Source organism: Micromys minutus (genome assembly GCF_963924665.1).
Source record: "Micromys minutus genome assembly, chromosome: 17".
Lineage (NCBI taxonomy): Eukaryota > Metazoa > Chordata > Mammalia > Rodentia > Muridae > Micromys > Micromys minutus.
Genome location: NC_137952.1, coordinates 1191257 through 1209471, shown reverse-complemented (window position 1 = coordinate 1209471; position 18215 = coordinate 1191257). Strand labels below are relative to the sequence as shown.

The following is an 18215-nucleotide window of genomic DNA, read 5'->3' as shown; positions in this document are numbered from 1 at the left end:
CCAACCCTTTGATCCGGGTCCCCGCATGAGTGCCGCCCTCACCCTAGCTTTACTTGGTTAAAAGCGATGCCCAAGAGCGTACCCACTTCCGTCCTACCCTCCCCGCAGCCCCATAATCCGGCCCGAGCGGAAGTGCGCTGACCACGCGGGTCCCCCACGGTAAGAGGCGGAAGCGCCGCCCCACCGCCGCTCCGTCTAGCCCCCCGGAGCTGGGCGCGTCGGGTTCCGGACTGTCCCGTGTGACGTGGCCGCACGCTGGGGGTGGCTCCAGACCGGGGGCCTAGTAGCGGGGCCGGGCGAGGCAGAGCCGGGGCGGGGCGCGAGACTGCAGCTGGATGGCCGGGCCCGCCCGGAGCGCTGCATCTGCTGTTGCTGCCACCTCTGCCACTGCACGGTGAGTGCTCGCTGGACCCTCAGGCCCGCGTCAGTTCCCAAACCTGTCGCGACTTGTCCAGAGTTTAGGAATTGAACTTGCCTACATTTTGGCTTTCTTTACCTCTGTCTTCCCATACTCTGCCCCTTAGCCCTCCCTGCTGCCCCGCTTCTTGTCTTCTCCTTCCCCCAGACATTCTGGCTCACTTTTTAAACTCTTTTCTCTCGCTTTCTCCTTTCTCTCCATACCCCCATACATCTCTGGTAAATCTGTGGTCCCCCTTTTGCCTCTGCATGACCCGCCAAGGAATTGGTTTGGCTAGGGCCTCTCTGGTCCTAATGAAGCTTTGCTCGTTTTTTTGTTTTGTTTTGCTTTGTTTTCTGTTGTTGTTTTGGTTTTTGTTTGTTTTTTATGATGGTGTTGGCAGTGGCAGCCGGGGGTTGGGGAGGGTGTCAGTAATTATGGCCTGAAGATCCCAGATATAGGCTTGTAGCCCACCAAGCAGAGAGTTGATTTCTCTCTTCACATCCATTAGCATATGAGGAAACTGAGGCAGTTTCAAGGTCACAGCCAGTATAAGACGGGGCAGACCACATTTAAACTTTCCAGATTGAACTTCTTGCTTCGTTGACTCACATCCCCATCCAGAGATCAGTCTGCAGTGTACATTTCTTCTAGGAGTGCTTCAGGCCTCCCCTGGCATTCAGGGAACTTGTACTCCCTCCTCCTCCTTGCCAGCAGCTACCTGCATTGTGAAGCTCACCTCACGTGCATAGCTCTGTTAGGGAGGCAGTACCTCATCCATTTCCTGATGCGGACAGAGGCTCAGGCTCAGAACGGACTCACAGTCAGTTAGCAATCTAGAGCACCAAATTAATTAGCCATAAGTCACCATAGCCTCTGGCATCTGTGAGGCATCTCTTCTCTTCAGTCCCACCTCTTGTCTCTTGGTGCCCAAGAACAACAAGATTATTTAGGAGGAAGAGGTTTGGACCATGACTCAGTTTCCCCACCTATATTTCTTAGTGCTACCCCATCAAGCTAGACAGTGCTGGCCTTAGACCCTGGGGTGTGTTCACAAGCACATTCTGGCAGCCAAGTCTCTCCTGGCAGCTAGAGGCACCCAGCAGGGATGGTCCCTCCAGTGGCTGAAGGAAGCCCTGCCAGTGCCTCACCCAGTCATTAAGGAAAGTTTAGCCTCAGGCGGACACATTGACACATAGACTGGAGCCAGCTCAGAAGGAAAAAATGTGTGGTTCTTGGGAGACGTGCAAAGGGGCAGAGGGTGCTAGGATTGTTTCCTCTGCAGAATGAGCAGGAACATGGTGCCATGACCACTTGAGAGGCAGGAAGAGATGTGCTTCCCAAGTGGGGTATGTGGTCCAGGGAGGCAGCTCACGTCTTTGTGTTTTCTAGTACCCAGCATGCCTGGATGTCCCTGCCTTGGCTGTGGTATGACAGGCACAAGGCTCCTCTTCCTCACCGTCCTTGCCATGGAGCTCCTGGAAAGGGCTGGAGGTTCCCAGCCAGCCCTCCGGAGCCTGGGGGCTGCAGCTGCCTGTCGCCTGGATAATAAAGAAAGCGAGTCCTGGGGGGCTATGCTGACAGGGGAGCGACTGGACACCTGGATCTGCTCCCTTTTGGGCTCCCTCATGGTTGGGCTCAGTGGAGTTTTTCCCTTGCTGGTCATTCCCCTGGAGATGGGGACCATGTTACAATCAGAAGGTGAGTGACCCTTCAGTAGTCTTGAGGATCAGTCAGAGGGTAGGAAACATGCTGCTTGCTCCTGGAAAATGCCAAGTCTCATGTACAGGGATAGTAGACACAGTCTGCCTAGCACTGAGTCCAGTGTCACCTTGGTCCTGTGAGCACAGGTTATACATATTCATTTGTTCATTCATGGAGGCATCTGCTTATTATTTCAATCAACAAACATTCTCCAGACTCAGTATGAACAATGGCTGGCAATACTACCAGGGCTCAAATCCTGGCTCTGCCACCCACCAACTATGTATGTAGCACCTAGCAAAGTTGCTTAACTTCACTCTGCCTCTGTCAGAGTTTGAAATAAGGGTAATAAGTCTGAGCATGTTGTTTAGTAGTAAAATGTTTGCCTCACATGTTCAAGGCCTGGGTTCAATTCTCAGTACCCCCAAATGAATATACTAACTCATTAGTTTTAGATGAAGCATTTGGAGGACTGCCTGGCACAAGGGGCAGCTGTTCAAAGGCTCATGTTGAACTCTGGATGCAGAAGGGCTGCGCCCCTCCCCCAGCACACCTCCAGCTTTGGTTAGTGGTGTAAAGGCTAGGGATGTAGTGGATTAGTATTGTACATGCCTGGTGTGCAGGAGCTTAGTCCCCACACTGCATAAGACTGGATGTGGCAGCGCACACCTGAGCGCAGCGCACACTGCAAAGCCCAGAACTTGAGTGAAGACAGAAGAATCAGACACTCAAGGTCATCTTTAAGTATGTAGCTAGGCAGAGGCCAGCCTGTGCTATACGAAACCCTTTCTCAAAAAAATAAAAAAGGTTGGAGCTGGAGAGACATCCTGCTCTTCTAGAAGATCCAGGTTTGACTGACAACACTCATGTGAGCCAGCTCACAACTGTCTGTAACTATAGCTCCAGCAGGATGCTCTGGTCTTAGCAGGCACCTGCACTCATATAATACATGTAGTTAAAAATAAGAATAAATCTCAGAAAAGCGAGTGCTGGTAAAATGGCTCAGAGGGTGAAGGTGCCTGCCCTGCCAGCCTGGTGACCTGAGCTCATTTCTGAATGCCATGTAAAGGTGGATGGAGAGAGCACACCATAAAGTTGTCCTCTGACCTCCATGTGTACACCCGTGTACCCATACTCACACATTTAGATAGCAATAAAATAAATGAATACATAGAAATACTCTTAGCCTTTTACCAATTGCCAGGCTCAGTATGATGGTTGCTACCAGTTGTGAACAGAACCCCCTGGAGCCTGTCATGCGCCTGCAGTAGGTGTCCCTCCTCAGACAGCCCAAAGTGGGGAAGCGCTGTGGTGGAATGATTACTTGGTGTGTGTGAGGCCTGGGCAGGGTCTGTACAGGATGGTGCATTTGGAGTGGTTGTGTTCCCACTTTACAAGAGCTCTCTGGCCAGCCGGGAGACATCCCACCACCAGCTGCATCTGTCCTCTAGACCTCAGCTGCCCTATCAGTCACCATAATGCACTTCCTGATCTGGATGTGCAAGCCAGTAAAAGTCCCAAGATCTGTCAGTTTTCTAAGGGTGGCATTAGCTGAAGAGAGAAATTCCTGTTTAATGAACATTTGCTCTATGCATTGTGGTTTAATTCTGCCAAGACCCAAATTTATACATGGGCAAACTAAGTCTTAGAAGGTTTTATCTTGTGGTTGCCATCCAATGGATTAGAGATCTGAAATTTGCCAGGGTCCAAGTCCATCTCTTTTTTTTTTAAAAAGAATTATTTATGTATATGATTACACTGTAGCTGTCCTCAGACACACCTTATCTCTCCAGCCCCCAAGCCTGTCTCTTAGCCTATAACAGTGAGTCCACAGTGATTCCACTGTCCACGGTACATCTTCCTGAGCACCCTGCCCTGGCTGGGCCTATGGGAAGTGGAGACCCAGAAGAGCAATAGCCCAATCAAGCCTTTGGAAGCTTGCAGTCTAGAAAGCCAGTATGATGGGCAAGCTTAGTAGAAGAGGCTCACACCAGACCTCATGTCTCTGCTTTGCAGCTGGAGCCTGGCGACTGAGGCAACTGCTCAGCTTTGCCTTAGGTGGACTCCTGGGCAATGTGTTTCTGCATCTGCTTCCAGAGGCGTGGGCCTACACCTGTAACCTCAGCCCCGGTGAGTAAGAGCCTGAAGCAGCTTAGAAGTAGAGCTGGCGACCATCCCTGGGTTAGCCTAGGCCCTGCTGGCTCCACAGGGTCTGGGAGAGAGGAATATGGGAAGAAGTATCCAGAAAAGCTCATTTGAGGTCTAATCCTGACGCCCTGGCCTCGTTGGGAGTTCTAGGGCCCAGCTGCTTGTTCAGTAGGTAGAGTCTCCAACACATATCTGACAGCCTCAATGCCCTGGACTAGCTCTGATCTAGGCCCCATTCCAAATGGCTCCCTTCTAGCCACTGGCTTGGCATGGCCTGTTAGTGCTTCCCCTGCAGGTGGTGAAGGGCAGAGTCTGCAACGACAGCAACAACTGGGGCTGTGGGTCATTGCTGGCTTCCTGACGTTCCTGGTGTTGGAGAAGATGTTCCTCAATAGCAAGGAGGACCCTGGCCAGGTGAGCCCCACGTCTCAGAGCCTGGATAGATCAAGGTTTTTTTGTTTGTTTTGTTTTTCCCTAAAATAGAACCCAGGGCCCAGAGAAGCCCAGGGTCTAAGTTAAGTCTAAGATATCTCCTGGCTCTCATTCCTTACTCTTGAGAGCAACAGCATTAGCCTCTGAAGTAGTTTGATTGTATACATCAGTGGTTCTCAACCTGGGAGTCAACTGACCCTTTCATAGGGGTTGCTAAGGTCATCTGCATATCGGATATTCACATTACAGTTCATAACAGTAGCAAAAATTACAGCCATGAAGTAACAACAAAATAATTTTATGGCTGGGGTAACAACATGAGGAACCGTATTAAGGGGTCGCAGTATTAGAAAGGTTGAGAACCACTGTTCTAGATGGACATGTGGGGTTGAGGTCTGATGACCCTGAGGAACCCAGCTGATGGACCAGCAAAGTCCAGCCAGATCAAAGAGGTACTCATCATCTCTTGTCCTCTCTCTCTGCCTGCCTGTCGGAGTGGGGGGCATCTAATGTCTCCTCTCTCTCCTCCTTCTGGCTGTAGGCCCCCAGCAAAGACCCCACTGCTGCCGCGCACAATGGAGGCCACTGTCTGGCCCAGCCGGCTGCAGAGCCCGGCCTGAGAGCCGTGGTCCGGAACCTCAAAGTGAGTGGCCCACGCGGGCCCCCTCCTGCAGCTGCAGAGCGGAATGGCTGACTCGGCTCTGCCTCCCTGGCTCAGCCTGGCTTTCTCTCTCCTCATCCAGGTCAGTGGCTATCTCAACCTGCTCGCCAACACCATAGACAACTTTACTCATGGGCTGGCTGTGGCTGCCAGCTTCCTTGTGAGCAAAAAGGTAAGGGGTAGGACAAGTAGAGCTCTGGTATTTCTGGTGGGAATGACACCAGTGTCTACCTGTAAGAGCAATCTCCAATTTATTGGCAGTACCTCTGTGAAACGTGGTCCCTATTCCTCTCCTGGTTGCTGCCTTAGTCTTCTTCATTGTCTTCTTTCACCTTTATTTTCCTCAAAGATTTATTTGTGCATGTTTGTGCTGGTGTCACATGTGCGTGTTTGGAGGCCAAAAGATCCTCAAGCCGGATTTGGATCCCCTGGAGCTGGAGTTACAGGCAGTTGTGAGCCACACCTAATGTGGGTGCTGGGAACTGAACCTGGGTCCCCTGGAAAAGCAGTAAGAACTCTTAGCCTCTGATCCCCCTACCTCCATTGCACCCTTTGTCCCAAGCTACTGCTGTTCCCAGCACTCCCCTTTTGGATGCTTCTATCAAGCTCCTAGACTTGGCCCTGCCCACCAGTAAACACTTCTCCCTTCACCTCCCACTGCTTTCTATGCCCTGGCCTCCTCCCACTCTTGGAGCAGCTGACTCCCTCAGGCCTCAGTTTAAATGCACTTCAGTAGGCACAGCACTGCTCTATGTGGAACCACGGAGGTGCTCGTGTTTTGTAATCTTGACTCTACTACGCATGTCCAACCTGCAGCTTGGTGTTGCACATGTCCAGCACATCTGTGGATGACACACTTAAGTGTGAGAGGCAAGCTCTGTCTCCTTCAGTCACTACTGTCTCCCCTTAGCAGACTTAAGGCAGAGTACATGTTTATGAGGCACTGGGTATTTGGGGAAGCCTAGTAACCCAGTACAGGCACCATAGACTCAGACTCCAATCTCTGCAGATTGGGCTTCTAACCACCATGGCCATCCTCCTGCATGAGATCCCCCATGAGGTAAGTGGATCCCAAGGTTCCCATGGTCAACATTTGGGGGGGCCTTACCCACAGAAGTGGTGGTTGGTGGGAGGGCACGGCTTCATGAGATACTGGCCCAGGGGTAGGGTAGACAGGACGCTGGGTGTTCCTGTGATCTGGTTCTTGGTTGAACATCTGAGCTTTCGTCAGGTGGGTGACTTTGCTATCCTGCTCCGGGCTGGCTTTGACCGATGGACTGCAGCCAAGCTACAGTTTTCTACAGCCCTGGGAGGCCTTCTGGGGGCCTGCTTTGCCATCTGTACGCAATCCCCCAAAGGAGTAGGTACGAGGGTGGGGGACAGTGTGTTCAAGAGGCACACCAGCTGACAGGCACCTTTGCCCTGCTGCTGTTGGGGTAATGTCTGCCTGGTGTCCCATGCAGGAGGGTGGGGTACATATAGTGCCCTGAGCTCACTACCAGTTGACCTTCCCCTACAGAGGAGACAGTGGTCTGGATCTTGCCCTTTACCTCTGGAGGCTTTCTCTATATTGCCCTGGTGAATGTGTTACCTGACCTCTTGGAAGAACACAACCCATGGTGAGCAAACTACTGGGATGGTTGATGGGGTCTGGGAGGGACTGCTGCCTCTGCCCAGCCTGTCCATGCACCTAACTCTCCACTCTCCCAACAGGCACTCCCTGCAACAGGTGCTGCTGCTCTGCTCCGGAATTGTGGTGATGGTGCTGCTCTCACTGTTCACCGAATAACCACTGCTGCCAGCCCAGGCTCCATAGCAATAAGACTCCAACTTGTTCTGTGACTGTGTGCAAGAGGCAGAGGGTGAATCAGTGTGTGGTGTGCGTGTGCAGCCAGAGTGTGAGAGAGAGACCGACACTGTGATCCCTGAGTACAGAGCCCAGAGCCCAACGTAGCACCTGCCCGGCCACCCCACTGTCACCAAGCAGCAAGGAATTGCAGCACCAGTGCCAGCACAAGCCTCACTTCTTACTTGACAAAGAAACCAGCCCAATGAGCCCAGGGCTACAGCCCAAAGTTGTTCCTCCTGGGACTCTAGCCCAAGAGAGAGAAAAAAGAAAACATACAATCAAAAACTCTGCTCACACATCTAAGGTGCTCAAAGCATCTTAGAAGCAGAGCCTACACAGCTTTTCTCTGCGAACCATTTTCCTTACCCTTCCTACACCAACTCTACAGCCAAAGAAAGGGAAGGTAGGTGCTTTGTAGCACCAGCCCCCACTCAGCGCTGATGTCCTGTCCCTTCCCAGCCCTGAGCAGGCAGATGCTCCACGACTGCTTCCTAAGGGCAGCCAGCCTGGCTGGCACATTTCTCCAACAAATGCTCCCTGGCCACACGGGAGTTCTCACCACCTCCAGCTGCCAACTGGCAGTCCACGGGTCAGCAAGTAGTCCCAGGCTAGCAGTCTCCCAGCACAGCTCTTCAGGATGCTCCTGCCAGCACAGGGTCCAGCAGGCATGCATGCCCCAGGCAAAGGATGAACCTTGCTACCCTCCCCTACTCAGGGCCCCTTGTCCTTTGGGTTAAGAGTAATACGGGGGTGGTGAGGGCTCCACATTGTCAGTGCTCAGGAATGTGAACTGGGAGAATGCTGAAGCCATAATCCCCAACTATTTCCCTTGGCTGACGCCCAGGTACTCAGCTGGCCCAATCTACAGCCAGACTCCAGCCCTGCTGCTCAACTGTGGATGTTAGAGAAGAGGCCACTGAAGAATCTGATAACACAGCAGTTATGCTGTGGCTCTTCTTTATCTGTAAATACTTGTTCTGTAGATATAAATAAATATTATTTAACCAGGCTGCCTCTTCCACGTACTAGGGCTGTCAAACAGCTCTTCCTAAGTGCTCTCTCTCAACAGGTCTGTCTGTCACACTTGCTGTTCATCTCAAAGGATTTCCTATCTTCCTGCCATGTTTCATTGTTCGCTTTTTATCCCAGTAATGCTTTAGCACCCATTTGAGCCTTCATCACCATCAGTGATCTTATGGACTTTGTAAAAGCTAAGGTATTTACTGTTCCCCCTTAACAATACTCATCTGGGGACTTAGAGCCACAAAGTCATCTCCTACTCTGACTTGAGTGAGATTGCAGTTCATTTAGCCTAGTCTACAGGAAACGGAGAAACCCGTATCATGAAAAACAAGGGATATAGGAATATATTGGGTAGAATGTGAATTCAAGGCCAGCCTGGGCTACACAATACCCTGTCTCACTTCAGCCTTCCCACACCACCCACTTCCCCAAGCTCCCTTCCTCAGACTGCATCACTATCCTCACACAGCAGGGGGCATTACATCCCACACAGAATCCTTTGCCCAGCCAATAAACAGCCTTTAGCAGCCCTCTGTGACAGCTAAGTCCAGAGCAAGCAGATGGGAAACTGAATCAGCCACACCCTTAGCTGGGAATACTCATCTGCCAGTGTCCCATCAGCACAAGAGCCAAGAGGGAGATCTGTTCCGCACAGCTGACCCGAGTTTGTCCACTCAGGCCTAAAAGGCCAAGGCTTTCATGTGAGCAGGTGCTCAGTGAGGGAGGCGGAGAAGCACATGCCAAGGGTTACTGTCCCCACTGTACACAGCCCGAAGGGGATCCTGCAATACTATGAGGAAAAACCTGTTTCATGGCCTGCAGAAGAGTGGCTGTAGCTTGCTGCAGTTATGTCCACTTGGGAAGAGTTGAGAATAAAGTAGGGCTTTTTTTCTCCCCTTTTTGGCAAAAGTGGAAATTTTCGAGGTAAATACCGACTCTCTAGCAGCTATCCTGATATAAGTTTATGCATTAAGACCTATATAGGGGTGGGAAATGTATGTTATAGTTGGTAGAGTCCTTGCCTAACAAATAAACCCTAGGTTCCATTCCAGTGCCATATAAAGCTGGGACTGGTGGGACAGACCTGTAAGCTCAGCACTTGGGGCAGTAAGAATAAGGCTAGCAAGAGCACAGCAGACTACAGGCCACACAGCGCAGAGCAGATGGCAGAATTAGTGTAGATCTTGCTAAAGGGTATTTTGTAAGCCAGAAAAAATGAGAAGAGCTAATAAAGTCACGGGAAACATGTGGCCCAAGAACTGAAACAACTAGAGCTGGTTTCACAAGACAGTGAGGACTAGAGCATCAAATTCGAATGGGCTCCTTCTGGACTGTGGGAGGAGGGCGGGAAGGACTCGAGGCAGCAGCTGTGCCCCTGTACCTCTGGCTGGTTTGAGGCCCATGGCCACCCACAGGATTTTGAGGCTCCCAAGGAGAAGGCCTTCTCCACATATCCCACTCCACCCAGAGCCCACGGAGGCTGAGAGAGACTGGTGGCAAGGAACAGAAAACACCTTTTATTATCAACTTTAGCCCAGAGCAGCAGACAAACTAGAGGGGTCCCTAGGCATAGTACTGCAGGTTGGCTTTCTTCTTGGCCTGAACCTCCAGGATGCCCTCCATGTAGTCCTCGTGAGTAAGCTCCGTGGCACCCCTGCGCAGTGCGATCATACCCTGCAGCCAGGACAGATATAATCTAGAATGCCTCCCTGCACCTCAAGCCCAACTTCCAAAAGTGTAGGTCCCTGACCTACCCAGGGAAAAGGTAAGGCCTGAAACAACCCACCCGCCCTGAGTACTCACCGCCTCCACACACACGGCTTTGCACTGGGCTCCATTGAAGTCATCAGTGCAACGAGCCAGCTCTTCATAGTTCACATCAGGACTGGAGAAAGGACAAGACACCACAGAGCTCAATTAGTCACTGAGACAAAGGGAAGTTGTGCTACTATGTACCCACCAAACAATAAAATAAGTGGCTTTCTGCTGGCAGGCAAGTCTTTACCCACCCTGACTTTTCTTCTCAAGTATAAAGGGAAGAAAAGGGGTCAAAGGTTAAATGAGAGCCTATTTATATGATCTATAAAGACACAGTATGAGTCCTGATGAACCCATGCATCAGCCAGTAAAATGCAGCTGCCAATCATCTGCCCTCATGTCCCAAGCACTGTGCCTAAGACATCACCATAGCTAATTCTCAAAGTGGAATGACTTATCCTCAAGTTTCAAAATCAGAACATACTTTAGAGGGTTAGGTCACATGCTGAAAGCTATACAGATCTGAGTTCAGACCCTCTGGTCCTGGTTACATTCTCCCAAGCTATGATTGGGCTGTGTCCATCTACTGGGTTGTGAAGGCCTATATGTCTTCAATGGGAGGATGAGGTACAAGTATCCCAGCACCCAGGAGGATCTGAACCCCAGTGAAACTCTACCTCAGGCAATGGGAAGAAATGGAGGCTATATGCATGCATGGGGATGGCGTGGACTAGAGGGGGAACAGTACAGGAGTCATGAAAATTGAGGGCTCAAAAAGCTGTTGCAGCTGACCTGACATTCATCTTTCGTGAGTGGATCTGCATGATTCTGGCTCGGGCCTCCTCGTTGGGCATTGGAAACTCAATCTTGCGGTCCAGGCGGCCTGAGCGGAGCAGGGCAGGATCCAGGATATCCACCCTGTTAGTGGCTGCAATTACCTAAGGAAGAGGAGAAGCAGCAACCTAAACCGAAGAGCAGGACATCCACTCACCAGCACAAGTCATAGTAGTATCAGGAGACAGCCTGGGAATGGGGCAGACAGAGCCCGAGCTGTCAGTACGTGAGATGGCTGTAGTCAGCCCTATACTCACCTTCACTTGGGTGTTGGGCTGGAAGCCATCCAGCTGGTTCAGAAGCTCCAGCATGGTTCTCTGCACCTCTCGGTCCCCTGCCTTTTCACTGTCAAAGCTGCGGTGCACAGGAGCCCGAGATAGCACAGGCTATTCCAACTTGTCCAGGGAAATGGTTACCTCAACTTGAGGCTCCCAGCCCAGGGACCAGTACAGAGAAAGGTTCACCAGTAATTAACTATAGCATTCAAAGCTTGCAGAGGCATCTGGGATCAGTGCTGTACTAGTGACACACAGTGAGCAGCAACAGCCAGGGCTAGGACGGTGGCTCTGAGAAATGCATCATCCCACAGAATTTTACTCAGAAATATCTAGAATCAGGAACCCAGACAGCCAACTATAAACAATGGCCAGGCAACCACCCAGTGAATGGAAGAACTGAAACCAATCAGGTACTGGAAAGGTGTCCAGGATGGGGGTTAGAGGAGAGGGAGACTGGAAGAACAGGCCACACAATCTAGAATGCCAAGGAGCAACAGGGTGACCTAGGAATGCTTTTAAATAGTGTATGACGATGTACTTTGAAAACATGCGCGATGACCAGATTTCTTTTTTCAGAGCAAGGTGTTAGTTTTGAGAATTTAGGAAGCAGGAAAATAGAAGTGTTACTACCCAGGAGAGAGGGGATGGGGTGGGAGGGAGCTTGAATTTAGCACAGCTGGGTGCTGAGCTCCTAGCTCACCCCTCACCCCCACTAACCCTTGAAAATCTCTTACCGCTTGGTACCAATGGCATCCAATTCATCTATGAAGATAATAGATGGTGCCTTCTCCTTGGCCAGGGCAAAAGCATCACGGACTAGCTTGGCACCATCTCCAATAAACATCTGCACCAGCTGAGGGCCTGCCAGCTTCAAGAAGGTGGCCTGAGAGAAGGGCAGATCAGACCAAAGGCTCAAAAGGCTCAAAGAATCTTCCAGCCTGCTTCATATGGCTTCACGCACCTTCCCCTCCTCCTCCCCTCCCCTGGTCCCCACACACCTTGGTCTGAGCGGCACAGGCTCGGGCAAGCAGAGTCTTCCCTGTACCAGGCGGCCCATACATCAACACTCCTTTGGGGGGCTGGATACCCAAGTTCTCAAACTTCTCTTTGTGGTTCATAGGCAGGACAATGGCTTCCACCAGCTGCCAGGAAGAAGTCCTGGGTGAGGAAAGTGGTACCCTGAGGGATCCTACAGCCCAAATCTAGGAAGCGTCTTTCCTGTGCTGACGCAGAGACAGTCTGCTCTCCTCCCACAGCAAAAAGACACTAATGTCCTCATTTCCCACCCTAAGGGTAGAACAGAAAGATAAGGACAATGTTCTGCACTGGGTACATAGCTCAAAGAGAAAGAGTGCTTGTTGTGCAAGCATGAAGACCTAAGTTCAAATCCCCAGGACCCATGTAAAAATCTAGGCCTATAAAACACAAGCCTATCCCCCAGGGCTGTGGGGCTGTCAGGAGAATCAGTAGACTGCTGACCACCAACCTAGTTCCAGGCTCAGTGAGGGAAAGGGTGGTGTAAAGATTTTCTGTGTATATACGCACTTACTCAAGTACATACACCACACACACAGGAAGGAGGGAGGAAAGGAAGACACTGGGGCAAAAAACAGGAGTCTGAGTGGAGGTAATGGGAATACAGTCTGGTCAAGTACATGAAAGTACAAAGGCTGGCATGGTTGCAGACAGCAGCCTCGCCTCCCTCACCTCCTGGATCTGCTTGTCCAGGCCCCCGATGTCACTGTATTGCTCTGTGGGCCGCTCGTCCACTTCCATGGCCTTCACCCGAGAGTCATATTCGGTGGGCAGGGTCTCCAGGATCAGATAGGAGTCTTTGTTCACACCCTGAGAACAGAGCACGGAGCCTCTGTACCTGTCCCCACTATGCCTAATGCTCTGGGGGACAGTTATTTGTAGTCTAAACAGAAAGCCACAGAACTGGTGAACTGCAAGAATCAAAGAAGATGCAGACAGAATCCCTGCAGAAGAAAGTGCAGAGGCAACAGTGACCTGAGCAAGCTCACTGGAGAACCCTATGCAGGGATCACTCACCACCAGATCTCCTGGCTTCAGCTTTTCTGCATCTACCAATCCAATCACTGGCAGAAAGTATGTCTGTAGAAAGAGTTACAGGGCAGGCTCAGCTACTTTGAAACTCCCCAATGCTGCCCCTACCCAGCTGTTACTGAGCCAGCCTTACTTGTCGGGTAGAAGTTTTGATCACTGCACACTTGCCCTTCCTTTGTGAGTCCAGGTCAATATTGGCACCATCCTCCTCCTGGTCATTGGGGTCCACATCCAGCAACTGAGAAGGAAAATAAGCTCAGTCCCCCAAACTTCCCAGAGTCCACTGCTGTGTGTGTTCAAACAGTTCCTTATACCACAAGGCCACAAACTACTTCCCTCCTTAAGCTAAATAAATGCATAGTTATTGTTGTACAGAGTTGATAATATCTTTGTTTACATGCTGTTTCTGTTTGTGAAGTTCATCTTCCCCAGAAATTGGGGGGGAGGGGCAAGAAAAAAGACGGAAACCTGTGACACTTCTAAGGTCTTTGCAGGCTTATGTCTAGGGCATTAGTCTCAGAAAGTGTAAGGCCAAAGCTTTTTATACAGTGTACCCTATCGACCCCATCCCAATATGTCTCCAAACCCTAGTACCTCCTCCTCTTCCTCTACACACACACACCTCAATAACGTTGGAGACAAGGTATGGCAGGGTTTTGTTCACTTTGATTTTCTCACTGTTCTCTTTGATTTTGTCTTTCATGGCTTGGAGTTCATGGGTGACTCGCAACACTTCGCTCTTCATGATCTGGGATGAGAGAAAAACAAATGATTCAGTTTGCATTAATTAAGGCCTTATAATGGATGAGGTCCAGACTGCCATGAGACCCATCCAACAAAATCTAGGGCTTTCTGAAGGTTCAGCCTGTATATGTCAAGACGAGAAGCCAGTGTGAAAACTTCCTGATGAAGTGGCTGTGGTATTGTACTAGGTATTTTCCATGGGTTTGTGTGAATGAAGCCGTCTCTGAGCCTCAGTTTCCTCATCTGTAAAATGGGGATCTGAGAACTCTGCAGCCTGCCCTGGAGCCAGGAGCCCACCTTAATCTCGCTGTCTAGCAGCCGTGTGCGCTGGACGATCTCTTCTGTGGACATCTTGAGCACTTCCTCTCCAATGCCATCTTGCTGTTTAAAGAAGGGAAGAAGTATTTATTTACCGTAACTAAGGGCTGCCATCCGACGTTCCCACAGCCCCCTCACCGCCTGCATCCTCATCCTCACAGCAGGATGAAGTCAGCACAGAATTCTGCCCACATCCCAAGAAGCTCTGTGCCCAGTCAAGACCGGACCGGGATTTCCAGCTCCCTCCTTCTCCACCCTCCAAGAACGTCTAACCCTATAGCCCAAACTTTGGGACGCCCCTCAGGTTTCCCAGCACTCACCTCTGCTTCATCCCACACGGTCGCCATTTTCTCCTGCCGAGTCACTGGACTCTCGGGCGTCGGCAGCAGATTCATTTCCTGCATGAAAAGGCCGAAAGTGGGAGTGCGCACGAGGCCCTGAGGGAGCCCAGCGCAGCCTTTCTCGACGTCTTCTCTCCGCCTGTGGCGAACTTCGCCCGCTTTTACTGTCGTGACAAAATTGGCTCCGTCCGCGTTGCCAAGCGAATCTGCCGCTGGGTCTCCGCGAACCAAACCGAGGACACAGAGCCCGCCCCGTGGCTCGCCGGTTGCTCCAGTTTGTGCGAGACCGAGGAGTGGGCTGCTATTGGCCGGCGCGCGAGTGGGGCGGGGCTCGCTGCACAACCGGAAAAGGCGGGAGAAAGGAGGGGACCGCGGAGTCTTTCGGGAAATGCAGTTTTTAGCCTGGAGGACAACTGAAAAGGAGTTTGCACTGGTACAGGTTCAATCTAAGGACCCGGGTAAACTTGCAAAATGTCGAGAGTGGTGGCGCACGCCTTTAATCCCAGCACTCCGGTGGAGACAGGCAGATCTCTAAGTTTAAGGTTAGAGTCTAGGAATGCTAAGACTACACACACACACACACACACACACACACACACACACACAAACTCCTGTCTCAAAAAAGAAAGAAGGGAAGGGGAAAGGAGGGGAAGGGAGAGAAGAAACTGCCAAGTTTGATGGTACATGCCTGTCATCCCAGCCACTGAACCACTGCAAAGCTGAAGCAGAAGCACGGCTGCATAGTTAAGGCCAGCCTGTACCACGGTGGAAATTCACTAATTTCTAGACTATTCTGGTCACAGTGTGAGTCTAACAAATCCCAGATAAACCATTGCTTCTACTAATATTAATGCAGATCCAACTGTCCACATAGGAAGGTTATTTTTGTTACAACATACTGTATATATGTTTCAACTCTTGTTTAAGGTATACCTGTGCAACCTATTTTAAATGTGGTGTAAAGTTCTAGTCCTCGAAAGCTGCTATTACAAACTGCTTAGGAAAATTGGAAATGCAAGTTAGTAGTAAGCTACCTATAAATAATCAAACTTGTGGCCATGTTAGATACTAGTTTAGTTAATTACAGAAATAAGCTTTATTTAGCCTATAGATGTTTTCAAAGTTACACAGATAGTAAATGGCCAGAAACAAGCAGCGTTTGCCTATTCAGATATACTCCAGGTAGACAGATGGTTTTCAAACACTTTAGAGATCTATATAATATGGCGTTTAAGATGTTTTAATAACAGGGCTTTGTGTCACATTGAGATGCATCAACTTCTGGCATTACCTGAATACTATTTCAAAGTTGATGGTGGGCATTGAAGACCCTCCATATGGAGTTTGCTTCAAAGGTGGCAAGGCTAGCTACTGGGCAAAGACTGTCCCTGCCTCAACTGCTGACAGCATACTGTCCAAACTGTGGACATGCGGGACACAGGAAGTTGCCTGCCAAAGTTTGCCAAGACAACTAGGCCAGTCCTTCATAATTCCTGCTTCACAAAAAGTGTGTCAGATATTCTGGGCCTGTGGGCTGAAGATAGATACCCAACATTCAGAGGAATCTTGGGTGACTGACCAGGAAGCCAGCCGCCTCTGTCATGTCTGTAGTTTTGGAAGCTGCTGGCTCCGCACTTCCTGTCTACTCAGGCAATATTTATTCTCAGGTATCTGATGGGGTTGAAGACTAGATAGTTACAGTTTCACATTAAGCTCAAGTTTCGAAGAGTTTAAGAAAAAAAAATTGAGGTCTAAAAAGATTGTTTTAGGTTGATACATTTAAGTTATGATAGATGTGAATTAGGTATAGAACTTCATACCCACCAAGACAGGATAGAGAGTGGGGTGTTTTCTCCAAGTTTATCAAATACAAATGGAGTGGACATTATGAATGTAAGTCTTTTGTTTTTTAAGATTGTAATGATCTGACTTTATTTTACACTAGGTAGGGGGCACAAAGTAATCCTCTTTACTGAAGTTGACAATTAGCTTCACTTCGAACATTTTAATAATACACATATTAAAAGGTATTTGGCTTACAAATTGTTGTGCAATCCAAATATACAACAGCTTGAAAAACAACATTTAGAAAACAAAAGCCAATGTAAAAAGACAGATTAAGGGCTGGAGATGGATCAGAGGTTAAGAGCACTGGCTGCTCTTCCAGAGGTCCTGAGTTCAATTCCCAGCAACCACATGTAATGGGATCTGATGCCCTCTTCTGGTGTGTCTGAAGACAGCTGCAGTGGACTCATACATAATAAATAAATCTTTTTTAAAAGGACAGATTAAAACACCGACAACAGTGCAGGTTTGCTATGGCTCAGATTTTCCAGCTGTCTTTCTGCATCATCTGCGTCAGAGATCTGCTCCTCCTGCTGACTCTGTTGTTCCATGTTTAAAGAAATACCTGTTCTCCTTGGTTTGTTTTTACCTTCTGAGTCCATCCAGTAATCTCTATTATCAGTTAGTTTTCCCTTTAAAGTCTCGAACACAGACACGTCCCATCTTTCCAGTCTGGAGCATGTCTTCATCGGTGCTGCTGCTGCTCTGCCTGGAGGACGCCAGCGCTCTAGACGTCTCCCCAGGCTTCTGCTTCTTCACAGGTTTCTCTGGAACAACTTGCTTTTTCCTCTTTACCTGTTTTTTTTTTTTTTTTTTTTTTTTTTTTTTTTTTAACTTTGCTGTCAGAACCAGCGCCTGAAGAACTTGAAGAAACAAATTCCTTGGGATCCACCACATATGCAGTCACCAAAATCATTATAGCTGATCCCAAAAAGTACTTATTGGCAGGAACCAGACAGAGATGCCCCCTCAGGGACTATGATAGAGTCACATAGATAGATACAGCTGAGCATGCTTGCAGCTAACCGGCGGTCTGAACTCAGGGATCCCAAGGAGTCTGTTAAAGAAAGGACCTAAGGAGCTGAAAGGGGTTGCAACCTCATGGGAAGATAACAACATTATCAACCAACCAAACCCTTCAAAACTCCCATGGAGCAAAACACCAACCTTTGTGCGCACTTTGAGAGACCTATTGATCCAGTTGCGTATGTAGCTGAAGATAGCAGTGTCGGGCATCAATGTGAGAAGAGGCTTTTGTTCCAGAGAGGGCATGTTTTCCCAGTGTAGGGGAATGCCAAGGCAATGGGGTGGAGAAGGGGATCAGAAGGTAGTGCACCTTTGTGAAGGCAAATGGAGGGGGAGGATGGGAGCGGGGTAAAGGGATAACATCTCAAATGTAAATACAGAGTATTTAATAAAAATGTAAAAAAAAATTTAAGAAAACTTAAATTGGAAGAAAAATGGACTTTTTATATACTGTTATGTAAGAAAAATTTGTATTTTTTAACTATAAAATACTATAATTGGTAAAAAAGAAAAGAAACAAATTCCTTTGATTTTAGGCACCACTCCACTCCAGCCTTGCTCCACCCCAGCCATCCAACAGCCTCTAGCTCGCTCACTTGCTCCGGACTGCATGAATGTAATTTTTTTTTAAGATTTATTTATTTATTTATTTATTTATTTAAAGTACACTGTAGCAGTCTTCATGCACATCAGAAGAGGGCATCAGATCTCCTTACAGATGGTTGTGAGCCACCATGTGGTTGCTGGGATTTGAACTCAGGAAGAGCAGTCAGTGCTCTTAACCACTGAG

The 18215-nt window shown here is 49.4% G+C and overlaps 2 protein-coding genes and 1 pseudogene across 5 annotated transcripts; 1 reads left to right on the top strand and 2 right to left on the bottom strand.

Annotated features, from left to right (window-relative positions):
* Positions 1-249: 249 nt before the first annotated feature.
* On the top strand, positions 250-8190 carry SLC39A13 (solute carrier family 39 member 13; the record flags this gene model as incomplete). 3 transcript variants are annotated; one of them, XM_080931199.1, is made up of 10 exons in its annotated part: positions 250-394; positions 1790-2098; positions 4118-4231; positions 4545-4663; positions 5223-5324; positions 5425-5514; positions 6352-6402; positions 6574-6706; positions 6862-6961; positions 7056-8190. In XM_080931199.1, the coding sequence occupies exons 2-10, from the start codon at positions 1798-1800 to the stop codon at positions 7129-7131; spliced, it is 1086 nt and encodes a 361-aa protein (XP_080787325.1). In that variant the 5' UTR covers positions 250-394; positions 1790-1797. The 3 variants fall into 3 exon arrangements, with proteins under 3 accessions (XP_080787325.1, XP_080787324.1, XP_080787326.1); XM_080931198.1 differs by having other exon boundaries at positions 4506-4663; XM_080931200.1 differs by lacking the exon at positions 7056-8190 and having other exon boundaries at positions 6574-6702; positions 6862-6924.
* A 1520-nt stretch (positions 8191-9710) lies between these two features.
* On the bottom strand, positions 9711-14816 carry PSMC3 (proteasome 26S subunit, ATPase 3). The gene is made up of 12 exons (XM_080931056.1): positions 14534-14816; positions 14193-14276; positions 13774-13899; positions 13285-13389; positions 13137-13199; positions 12792-12929; positions 12083-12226; positions 11819-11967; positions 11064-11160; positions 10765-10910; positions 10018-10099; positions 9711-9888 (listed from the first exon to the last, which is right to left on the bottom strand). Exons 1-12 carry the CDS (start codon positions 14615-14617, stop codon positions 9778-9780), a joined length of 1329 nt encoding a protein of 442 aa, XP_080787182.1. The 5' UTR covers positions 14618-14816; the 3' UTR covers positions 9711-9777.
* Positions 14817-16842: 2026 nt separating this feature from the next.
* Positions 16843-17315, bottom strand: LOC308431875 (activated RNA polymerase II transcriptional coactivator p15-like; annotated as a pseudogene). Its single transcript has one exon. The product of its transcript is annotated as an activated RNA polymerase II transcriptional coactivator p15-like (transcript).
* Between the last annotated feature and the right edge of the window lie 900 nt (positions 17316-18215).